Below are 12994 nucleotides of genomic sequence, written 5' to 3' on the forward strand. Positions count from 1 at the left end.
GAAGGAAAACACTCTATGATTCAGTTTAACAGCATTTGTTTTCTGTGATTCTATACTATTTAATGCCACCATGGCAAAAAAGGAATATATACTCATCACAATATTCTGGGTAGGTGCTATGAATAGAGACACTTACCAATGCCCAATGGAAGCCAGGACATACCAAAAACAATTCCATTTGATGAGCATACGTATTTTCCACTTAATTAGAATAACATATGTGATTCGGAATTTATTTCAGAAACTACACAGTAACTAGGATGACCCCTAGATGAATAAAGAACATATAGCTCTTCGGTGTTTGTTTTTGTTGTTTCTGTTCAATAGACTGGAACCAGACCTTGTATGGGCCTCTAGATCCCAAGACTAAGCAAGAAGCAGACATGATTTTACCAATTGTTCTACAGTATCTCTGCCCTGTGTACGTTTCTTTCTTTGGTCTTGGTGCAGTTTCTGCTGCTGTTATGTCATCAGCAGATTCTTCCATATTGTCAGCAAGTTCAATGTTTGCTCGGAACATCTACCAGCTTTCATTCAGACAAAATGTAAGAAGAGTTTTTTGGTAATTTTCAATTATTATTATTATTATTATCATGTTATTGTGTATATACTGTTATATTTTTATTAATATTACATGTGAAATATGATCCTACTTTTAATAAGCATACAAGGTTAAATAAGTAATTTAAGATCCTATGCATGAATGTGATTATTGTGTGTTAATATTCAGGTTAATACTGAAGGAAACAAATCAATATTACTATTTCCCAAGAAGTACAATGAAATTGCTATAATTTAAACTTCTTATTCTGAGGAAAGTCTGATGACAACTGAAAAATCTTAGGAAACTTTTTAGTTCAATTAAATGCAATAGAAAACTTGAGAACACTGATGGAAGCAGGACCTGGTAGGAAAGTTATTTCAGTGGGTATTTGTGTAACACTTGTCCTGCTCTTCACTTGAATTTTCAAGTTCACATTTGTCAGAAAATATTCTGTCAGTATTATCATCTTTATTGCATTGAGTGGATGCAAGACAGCATACCATCCTCTAGACCCTTTCTACCTTCTTTTGACTAAAACTTTGTTCCTCCTCAGGTTTTTTAGGTCATGGTTAGCAAAATGGTCCCAGCTGTTTCACACAAAGGGAATTCCTTAGACAAGGTCTTTGCAAGGTCACCATAATGTGGTTAGCCTTAAAAATTGTAGGCTTTCACAGAGATAGGAAGCAAGAATGGAAATGTTTTCTCACTGTCATATAAGAACTATTTCTTAATACATGAAGTAAGAGAAATCTTCCCTTGCTTTTAAAGATTTTTTAAATTAAATTGTCTTTTTATAAAGTACACAGATCACAAAAATGTTACATTAAAAAATATAAGAGGTTCCCACATACCCCACACCCCACACCCCACTCCTCCCACATCAACAACTTCTTTCATCATTGTGGCACATTCATTACATTTGGTGAAAACATTTTGGAGCATGCTGCACTGCATGGATTATAGTTTACATTGTAGTTTACACTCTCCTCCAGTACATTCAGTGGGTTATGGCAGGATATATAATGTCCAGCATCTGTCCCTGCAATATCATTAAGGATGACTTCAAGTCCTGAAAAGGCCCCCACATCTCATCTCTTCTTCCCTCTCCTTGCCCTAAGCAACTACTGTGGCTACTTTCTCCAGATCAATGCTATAGTTTCTTCCATTATTAGTCACAATAGTTCTATAGTAGAATACCAATAAGTTCACTCTAATCCATATTTTATTCCTCCATCCTGTGGACCCTGAGTTGGTGATGTCCACTCCACCTCTATATCGAGAGGGAATTTAGATCCCACATGGATGATGGATACGATTCTCCTGATTGGAGCTGTAGGCACTCTTCCCAGGTGTGGTGGTTGACCATCTTCACCTCCCTGTTAGTCAACCTGTGCAAGTCCAAGAGCTGCAACTCTGCTGAGGCTCAGGGCCCAGCTGGCACATGGTCAGTCCAGAGATTGAAGTCTCCCGGGTATCCACCAACCCCAGCACCAACCACAGGTCAGTAAAAGTGACAGAAGAGATGTGTAGAAAGTTCACATCTGAGTCAAACTTCATCACACTCAGGAACACAAATTCCAAAGTAGGGCCCACTGACAAGGCACTGTACTCGAGAGCCAACTGCCATGATCGTAGAAATTGTGTGTCTCCGTAACCCTCAGGAGCACCAGTACCTGGGATTGTATCTACTTTGGCTGTCTCTGGGATCCTGCTGAGGTGCGCATAAGCGCAACCCCTTTGATGACCACCTGACTCTTTTTTGAAGACTCTTAGCCATATATACTCATGTGTATTTACCATTTCCCCCTTTTATTCAAGGTCTTTTTCTAATTGCATCACCAGTTAGTGATTGGTAGTAATCCCTTGGTGCCAGGGAGGCTCATCCCCAAGAATCATATTTGATAGCTATGTTTCAATATCAGTATATCAGCTTCAGCAAATATAACATGAACATGTAAAAAGATCATTGCTGGGGAAGGGGGAAAATGGTTAGATGTTGGATATATGGGAGTCCCCTATATTGTATATGTGACTTTACTGTGATCTAAAACTTCTTTGAAGACAAAATAAAAAATTAGAAGGAAAAAAAAGAGAAAGGATATAGACAATGAGGAATAAATGAAAGAAATTGCCTTGCCATTATACACACAGGGCAATACCTATTACAGTGATGAAAGGCAAAACATCAAAAACAAAGTTTTATGATTTTTTTCATTTTTAATACCCCAATTTATTTTTACTTTATTTTAGTTTTCCTAAATTAATATGTATTCTATTTCTAATCTTTAAATGTACCACTACTATTTCATTTTCCTATTAATTGAATTTGGCAATATATTAGGCTTCATTTTTGAAGAAGTTTTGGACCACAGAGGGGTTCAACTATGGCAGGGGAGGAACACTGGTGTGGGATGTTATTGATAAGGTACACATGTTTGGGAGGGAGTTCTCTAGGGCAAGTATATAGGGTACATAAAAATGTTGAGATATGTGTTGGGTATTTTCACAGTAGTTACAGTTACAAATGACTGAGGAAGTGCTTAGTTTCTACCCTGGCGAGCTCTGTCACATTCCCCAATGGAAAAGCAACAATCCCCCAAGTGCAAGGACAAAGACTAGTGAAGAAAGATGGTCCAATAATGAGCCCTTGATACTGATGACTATGCGTATGAGCCTGTGTGCCTGAAATTTGAACTAGCCCTAGAGCTGCAGGGTACCTAAGAGTTACCTCCTGAAAACCTCCAAGTTGCTCTAATGTGGCCACTCTCTAAGCCACTCAGCATGTAAATGCATTACCTTCCCCCCAGCATGGGATATGGTTCCCTTGCTTTTTATTCCTCCATGACACCATGTTAGTTCATCTCTTATCCCCACTTGAGCATTCAAGAAAAGGTTCAACATGGTCTATATTTCATCCATATGGTACTTACAAACTTTTTGAACAAAGGCCCATCTGAAAAGTGATCAAGATTGCTTGATTTTTTCGCTGTAGTTTAGGTTGGTTTTGTCCATAGATAGAGCCATTTAAACAAGGGGAATTTTTTAAGTTTTCCTTTCTTTTTTAATTTTTAAAAAATTAATATACTTAATTTTTAGAGAAGTTTTAAGTTTTCAGAAAAAATATGCAGTAAGTACAAAGAGTTTCCTTGTACTTCTTCATTCCCCACTCAGTTTTCCCTACATTATTATTAACTAAAGTTTATTTTACATTAGGTTTCACCCTTTATGTAGTTCTTTGGGTTTTGGCAAATGCATGACGTTATATATCCACCATTACCATATCATACAGAATGGTTTCCTGCCCTAAAAATGTCCTACCTGCTGAACTCCAGGCAAACACTGATCTTTTTACTATCTCTATAGTAATGTCTTAATGGTTGGTATCATACTGTGTTTAGCCTTCAATATGCATTTAAGATTTCTCCACTTCTTTTTGTAGCCTGATAGCTCATTTCTTTTAACACCAAGTATAACCCGTTGTATGTATATACCACAGTTCATTAATCCACTAATGTTTAAAGGCCATCAGTTATTATGAAGAAAGCTGCTGTAAAATATTTGCATGCAGACTTTTATGTGGACATAAGTTTTTAGGTCATTTGGGAAAATACCTAGGAATATGATTTCTGTATTGTTTGATAAGATCGTGTTTAGTTTTGTAAGAAACTGCCAAACTAGCTTCCAAAGTGACTATATCATTTTCCCACCAGCTATGAATGAGAATTCTTGTTTTTCTACATCCTTACCAGCTTTTGGTGTTGTCAGTATTTTGAATTTTAACCATTTCAATAGTTGAATAGTGGCATGTCCTTGTTGTTTTAATTTCCAATTCTCTAATGACATAAGATACATCTTTTCATATGCTTATTTGCCCCCTGAATATATTCTTTGGTGGCATGCCTGTTCAGATCGTTTGCCCATTTTTAATTAGGTTGTTTGTTTTCTTATTGTTTTTAAGTGCTCTTTGTATATTTTGAATAGAAGTTCTTTTTTTAGATATGTGTTTTGCAAATATTTTCTCCCAGTCTGTGATTTGTCTTTTCATTCTCTTAAAAGTGCCCTTCACAGAGCAGAAAAATTTAATTTTAATGAAGTCCAATGTATCACTCTTTTATTCAAGGATCATGTTTTTTGTGTTGTATCTAAAAGCTCATTGTCAAACCCAAATCTCCTAGATTGTCTCCTATTATCTTCTAGAAATTTTACAGTTTTGTGTTTTATGTCTAGGTCTATGATCCATTTTGAGTTATTTTTGCACAAGGGATGAAATCAGTGCTGGAATTTTTTTTTCATGTGAATGCCCAGTTGCTCCAATATCATTGTTGAAAACATGATCCTTTCTCCATTGAATTGCCTCTACTCCTTCTTCAAATATCAGTTGATTATATTTGTGGAGGACTATGTCTGACTCTCTATTTTTGTCCATTGATCTATTTGTTTTTGTTTTGATTTTTTACCAACACCTGGCTGTGCTGATCAATACAGCTTTATGGTGAGTCTTGAGGTTGTATAGTATCAAACTCGAAATATGTTTTTCAGTATTATGTTAGATATTCTGGTCCATTTGCCTTTCTATTAAACTTTAGAATCAGCTTGTTAATATCCACAAAATAACTTGCTGGGATTTTTAAAAAATTGTGATTTTGTTTTATCTGTAGACCAGTTTGGGAATAACATCTTAACAATGTTGAGTTTTCCTATCCATGAACATGAGGCATCTCTCCATTTGTTTAAATCTGCAATGGTTTCTTTCATGAGGGTTTTGCAGCTTTTCTCATATAGATTTAAATTCCTGAATATTTAAATTTTTTGGTGCTAATGTGAATAGCATTGTGTTTTTAATTACAAATTGCTCACTGCTCGCATATAAGAAAGCAATTGACTTTTATATATTAAACTTAAATCCTGTAATCTAGCTATAAGCACTCATTATTCTCACAGGCCAGTTTTAAATGTATTTCCATCTTTGTCTAAATGAGCCAACACATTGTGTGAAAAACTGACACTTTGATATTTCTTACAGGCATCAGACAAGGAAATTGTTTGGGTCATGAGAATCACTGTGCTTGTGTTTGGAGCATCTGCAACAGCCATGGCCCTGCTAACAAAGACTGTGTATGGTCTCTGGTACCTCAGCTCAGACCTCGTTTATATAATCATCTTCCCGCAACTGCTTTGTGTGCTTTTTGTCAAGGGAACCAACACATATGGGGCCGTAGCAGGTTATGTTTCTGGCCTCTTCCTGAGAATAACTGGAGGAGAGCCATATCTCTACCTGCAGCCCTTGATCTTTTACCCTGGTTATTACTCTGATAAGAATGGTATATATAACCAGAGATTCCCATTTAAAACACTTGCAATGGTTGCCTCATTTTTAGCTAACATTTGTGTCTCTGCTGTAGCCAAATATCTATTTGAAAGTGGAACCTTGCCACCAAAATTAGATTTATTTGACGCTGTTGTTGCAAGGCACAGTGAAGAAAACATGGATAAGACAATACTGGTCAAAAATGAAAATATCAAACTAGATGAACTCGCACCTGTGAAACCTCGGCAGAGCATAACTCTCAGCTCCACTTTCACCAATAAAGAGGCCTTGCTTGACATTGATTCCAGTCCTGAAGGGTCTGGGACTGAAGATAATTTACAGTGACCCCATCTAAATAAAATACTGCTTTCTCACACAGAGCATTATAAAAGGGTAGTCCTGGAAAGATGGTTCGTTGATATGAAAAATAAATTAAAACTATAAACAATGATCAGAAGAACAATAATTTGCATACAGTGCAATTGCACAATTACAAGCCAAGCTAGAAGGAAGCACCTATGAGAGCAACAGCTTTCTTTCTCATCCTAGTAATTTTGATTTTGATGCTAGATAGTTTTGTAAGTATTGAAGAATGAATAAAGCTCCTACTCAAAGAACAGAAGGTTAGCCAGAATTTTTATATTTATTATGGAAAAGAGAAGTAGATGTGAAAGACCATAAGAAAAAGGAAATTGGATAGTTTCGATCAAACCTTGTCTGGCAATGTACTGCTAAGTCTAGTTTAATTACTGCACTGAGACTATGAGAATTGTCCCTATTAGGAATGGTGCAATGAACTAGCCAGCTTATTTTTTGTGATGTGATGATTTACCCCTTCTTTCATACACTGAATAATAGCTTTTGTTAAATATGCAATTTATTGTTTTAGAAGCGATATGTATTATTCTGAGCAAAGCAAACTGAAAAGTAAAAACGTGTTGTATAGTGTCATTTCTTTCTGTGCAAGACTATAAGAAAGTAGAATACTGGACTCCTTTGAGTATGACTGTAACTACTATATGCATAAAAAAGAGTACTGGAGTATAGAAGGGAGTATGAGAGTAACCTTAAAGCAATAAATTAAGGTAGATGTTAAGCAGAAAGCCATTGAATAGTAGAATAGTGGTTTCTGTCTTCTGAAGTATAAAATATTTTGGATCATGACACAAGAAATAATGTCTTGGTTTACTATTTAAATCAGAATTGAGAGTAAAATTGAACCCTATATAAGAAGAGGCAGCTGTATAACACCACTTAAGGTTAATGAGAGACAAACTGCTAAAGTAACAGGTATTTCATTGAATATTTACTACCATCAGTTCCCACAGCACTTCTGTTAATAGTAAAACTGAAAAAGCAAAACCCATTCATTTTTGGATATTTGTTAAAGGGGATGATTTAGCATTAAGGGATCTACTTTGTGGCATTTACTCTATGGCACTCTTTTGCATAAGCTAATCTTAGGGACTGGACAAATCACCGCTATGAAAAAATATAGTGAATCTTAAAATTCAGAAGAAGGCAGAAAGTAAAAATAAATCCTCAAAGGAAGCAGCCATCAATTTTAATATTTGGCATCTACATAACTTTCATGAGGTTGGTCATTAAGTATTATTTTGCTCCTTTTCTGGAGTTTAAAAAGTATACGTACATAATATTATGTATATATATATAGATAAACAGATAGATGTAATGGTTTGTATCCATTTTAGAATTTTAAATGCTTTCCCACCAATCATAAGTAGGTGCATCCACAAGAACAGTGTGAACTGATGAGCTAAAAAAGCTTATGGGAATTTGATCCAATAAAAGAAAACTTGGCTACAATATTCAAGCTAAATCACATTTTTCCAAAAACACTTTTAAAAAAATTTTTTGGCAGTTCAAAGTCTTTACCTCAGTGTTCATCGTTAATTATAAAAAGTTGTGCTCTTGAAGCTGAAATTTAAAGTTTAAATTTTAATTTTAATTGTCAAAACTGTCAAGTAATATATTCCCTTTCTAAATAAGCATGAATTAAATTTTCAGGATAATGTTTAAAATTTGAAATTGAATAATTTTATGTTGTAGTGTCCCAAATTTTCAATGTTTCATCAAAACTTAATGATGAACACAATGTTGCATTTGAAATCTTTACTGAACATCATACATACTGAGGGAAAAAATATTTCCTTTTATTCATCTATTTGCTCAGACTCTCTCTATGCCCAGTACCCCATGGAGTACTTGGAAGGAGCATACTTCTGGAACAAATAAATGTAGGAGTCCCAAGATTCTCTGATGTGGATTTCCAGAAGAGCAAGGGGCAAAAAACATTGAAGATAAAACTACAGAGATGAAAACATTTAATATGTAAAAGATTGACAGGATCTATAGTTCCTGGCAATGACACTATTTCAGATATGCCACAATAACAATATTTCAGATATGCCATGCTTTCTTGCACACTACCTAAATAATTATTTTTTCCCCTCTCTTACTATAAGTTTGTTTTTCAAACTATTGAGGCACATGGAAAAACATCACTCATATACTAATGAGAAGCTATATTCTCTCATTAAAAACATTGTATTTTATAATTATATTGGGCAACAATTGTCCAAAGAAATAACCATACATAAATCAAGTGGGAAAGAATAAAGCTTAATAGTGAAAATCTTCCATTCAACTCATTTTGTATAATAGAAACAAAAATTTTACCCTATTGAAATATTGAAAACTGGATAACTTAAATACTTTCAACTTATGAATAATGCTCTCTTTTTATTTAGTTCATTATTTCCCACCCACTCTCAAACTAGATATAGTTTTTAAAAACTATTTTAGTACAAATTCACTAAAAAGGTATTAAATATTAGCAAGATGATTTTTTTAAAGTACAAAACGTTGAAGATCAAAGGGAATGAAACAATGATCACAAGGTCCTTTGTTTACTTTTTATGCACATTCATGCACACATTTTCTTCCAGATTTCAAGGAAGGAATAATACCTGTGGATAAAGGGTTGGAATATAATGTACATTTTATTTTCATTATGCTATAATGATTATGTTCCTTGAGTGATTTTGATGTTTTCCCCCACATATTATTTGAAACCTCAATTTTGTAGCTGGACTGAAGTGTCAACAATAAGCTTTTAAACATTCAGTGTCCAAATGCACTGCACTGGTACACTTATAAGTAATGAATTTTATGTGAATATCAAATTAATGGAGACTGGAAATCAGTGAATCTAATATAATAGCTATTGGCTTTTTTCCATTTCAAAATGAATTAGCATTTTATTTTAAACATTACTCTGGTATAATGTATAATTGATTGCAAATTTGTTTGTTACTAAACAGATGGATACATATGATGATACTAAAATATATATTTTTGTCTGTCAAATAATATATAAATTATGCTTCAATAAGTAGATTTGCAGCTATATATGTATATGTTTTAAATGTATTGTATTAAATTGTGCTGGTGAAATTCAGGATTTTATTGTCTAGGTTTAGCTTTTTGGGATTCATTCTTGAAACAAATATAAGTGGTGCTTCAAGACAATCATGCAATGGAATTGAAATAAACCATCTTATTACCAGGGCATATGCAAATGCCAAGTGGGAATCCTGCACATCACCTATCAGGGGGAAATATATTATTTCATATCCTCAAAAGTAAACAGAGTGGAAATTTTTCTTCTTAAACAAAAGTCTCACCACTGTACACAGGCCTTTCTTTGAAATGGAAAAATCAAAAGACATAAATCCATTTCATTAAAATCAAGAACATCTGCATCTGCAAAGCCAAATAGCTCTCTGATAATTGTTGATTTAAGATATGCAGCCAGGTACTAAAATAATGAACTGGTTTCCATTATGCTTTAAGTATGTATTCATATCTATTACCTACTTCTCTCAAGATTTTTGAAAAGTGTAATTACATATACTCTCAGAAGAACTTTGACCTCTTATGTCTTAACCATAAGACTAGTGCCTTTGGACAGATAAGAAAAATAAGGGCCTCAATTGAACTTAAGGATGAATGAAAGAAAGAATAAGTAGTTACAGCAGGGAAATATTACATCAATTTCTCTTCCATTATGGACACACTTCTGGATAACATGTACTTTTGCTTTATCCTCAATATATCCTTTAGGGGGAATTATTAGGAGTTAGAAATGGGCATGTACTAGAGTATGCTATTTTATTCTATATGTATTATCTTCATTTCAACTACTGTGTTTAGAGAAGTTGACTTTTATCATTAGTGTTCTCCAAAGACTGATACTCTGAGAGAGATCCAGGGAACTAGGGAACAATGATAAGCATCTCTACATTTCTTATGGAATCTCATAAGGAATAGCTCCAAAAGAGTAACTTAGCCATTTTATATATAAACTCTCTAAAACCAAAGAGTATATGGTAATTTTGCTTTTATTTTTAGTTGAAAAATTATAGTTACTTATTAAAAGAAATACTGTGTTATGTATTTTGGTGTCAAAACATTAAGCTTTATCAATGTGCCATCCAGAAGCAGTTAAAAAGATAAACCAGAGAGGACTAAAGATCTAATGACAAAAAATAAGAATAGTGAGTATTATCAAAAGGAATAACTGAAAACAGTACCTCTCGTATTGCTGGAAAATACAGGTAAAAGTGAGACACAGTATAAGGGTATGGGCCTGGGAATCTGACTTGCTGGCCTGTGTTGGAGAATTAAATTCCCTGAATCTTATCTGTGTAGAGCTGCTGATTTAGATCATCTTTAAGGTCTCATATCTAATTTTTTTTTTATTCATTTTTAAAAAAATATTACATTCAAAAAATATGAGGTCCCCATTCACCCCCACCTCCCCCACCCCAGCACACCCCCACAGTAACACTCTCCCCCATCATCATGACGTATCCATTGCATTTGGTGAGTACATCTCTGGGCATCGCTGCACCCCATGGCCAATCGTCCACACCATAGCCCACACTCTCCCACGTTCCATCCAGTGGGCCATGGGAGGACATACAATGTCCAGTAATTGTCCCTGCAGCACCACCCAGGACAACTCCAAGTCCCGAAAATGCCTCCACATCTCATCTCCTCCTCCCATTTCCCACACCCATCAGCCATCATGGCCACTTTTTCCACACCAATGCCACATTTTCTCGATTATTAACCACAGTAGTTCATGAATAGAATATCATTAAGTCCACTCTAATCTTTACTGTATTCCTCCTTCCTGTGGACCTTGGCTTGGTTGTGTCCATTCCACATCTATGTCAAGAGGGGGCTTAGATTCCACATGGATACTGGATGCAATCCTCCTGCTTTCAGTTGTAGGCAGTCTAGGCTCCATGGTGTGGTGGTTGACATTCTTCAACTCCATGTTAGCTGAGTGGGGTAAGTCCAATAAATCAGAGTGTAGGAGCTGAAGTCTGTTGAGGCTCAGGGCCTGGCTATCATATTGTCAGTCCAGAGATTCAGATCGCCTAGATATATCTTAAACCCCAGCACCAACTACAATTCCAGCAAAGTAGCATGAAAGGCTTGTGAAAAGAGATCCCATCTGAGTCCAGCTCCATCACGCAGAAACACCAACTCCAAAGAAGGGCCAACTGACATGGCACTGAACTCCATCTGCCATGACCATAAAACCTGTGGGTCTCTTTAGCCCTCAAAAGAACCAATACCTGGGGTTGTATCTACTTTATCTGTCTCTGAGACTCTGCTCAGGTGTGCATAAGGCCAATCCTTCTGACAACCTCCAGACTCTTTTTTAGAGACTCATAACCATATAAACTCATTTGTCCTTTCCATTTCCCCCTTACTTTAGGTCAAACAGCATTTTTAACTCCTGTTATTATATGTAGACAGGGATATTCTGCTGGTCCGCATTGAACCTTTAATTCAAGGTCATTTTCTAGTTACGTCATCAGCTGGTACTTGGTAATGATCCCTCGGTGCCAGGGAGGCTCATTCCCAGGTGTCATGTCCCACGCTGGGGGGAAGGCATTGCATTTACATGCTGAGTTTGGCTTTGAGACTGGCCACATTTGAGTAACATGGAGGCTGTCAGGAGGGAACTCTTAGGCACAGTGCTGCTCTAAGCCTTGTTCTTATTTCAGGTGTATAGGCTCACAAGCATGGTCATTAGTATCAGGGGCTCACTGTTGGACCCTCATTCCTTCCTGGTCCTTGCCGTTGCACCCGGGGGACTGCCGCTGCTTCCCTAGGGACCACAACAGAGCCCCCCTCCCCGGCCAGGGACCCAGTACCCCCCAGCTATTGTTTTTAATTGTTTCCACTATGAGTATATCCAAACATTTCCATGCACCCTGTCAACCATATGTCCCCTGTGAATAACATCCCATACTAGTATTCCTCCGCTGCCATTGCTGAACCACTCTGTGATCCAAAACTTCCTGAAAAGTGATGCCCAATATAATGCCAGGTTCCCTTAATAGTAAAATGGAATATAGAGATGAGTTTAAAGGTTAGATATAGAATACATATTGATTTGGAATAATTCTATATCCTATCTTTTTCTTTTCTTTTTTCCTAATTATTGAGCTTCTCTTCACAAGAGCCATAGATCACAGTAATTCATATATACAATATACAGTACTCCCACATATCCAATATAAAACCTTTTCCCTTCCACAGCGATAATCTTTTAACTTATTCATATCATATTTACTGAAACTGATGTACAGATTGAGACAATAACTTTCAAACAAGGTAACATTTGTGTTTACATTGTATCTAATTTTTATTAAAACCTTATTCGGTAAGTTATTTAGGGAATAGTAGCATAATTCAGAAGATAGTAAAAGTTGGGGCTTTAGAGTAAAACATGTGACTTTTAATAGCAACTCTACCTCAGATTGAGGACTTTAATAATCATATGATATTATCAAGTGTCTAACCTCTGTGGGCCTCAGTTTCCCAAATGATAATAATTACCAGTTGTCAGGCTTAAATTATATGATGTATAAAAGATTACATGGGAGAACAAAGTTAAAAAGAGTAATAATATAAAACATGCATATAGCTTCTCCAACTGGGATGCTTGGAAGAAAACATATCTAGCTATTAGGGAAGTCATTTTGGTGTTGCAATCTATCATGTATTCAACCAGATATTGACATGGATTCTGAATT

At 35.6% G+C, this 12994-nt stretch overlaps 1 protein-coding gene across 1 annotated transcript in view; it reads left to right on the forward strand.

The window, feature by feature from the left end:
- SLC5A7 (solute carrier family 5 member 7) overlaps positions 1 to 9336 on the forward strand; it is a 28271-nt gene extending 18935 nt beyond the window's left edge. Inside the window, exons 8-9 of the mRNA XM_058278294.2 lie at positions 328 to 545; positions 5568 to 9336. Of these exons, the coding sequence (XP_058134277.1) occupies positions 328 to 545; positions 5568 to 6197 (848 nt within the window). The 3' untranslated portion in view covers positions 6198 to 9336. The remainder of the gene's footprint in view (positions 1 to 327; positions 546 to 5567) is intronic.
- Positions 9337 to 12994: the final 3658 nt, after the last annotated feature.

Source organism: Dasypus novemcinctus, chromosome 17, assembly GCF_030445035.2.
Source record: "Dasypus novemcinctus isolate mDasNov1 chromosome 17, mDasNov1.1.hap2, whole genome shotgun sequence".
Classification (NCBI taxonomy): Eukaryota; Metazoa; Chordata; class Mammalia; order Cingulata; family Dasypodidae; genus Dasypus; species Dasypus novemcinctus.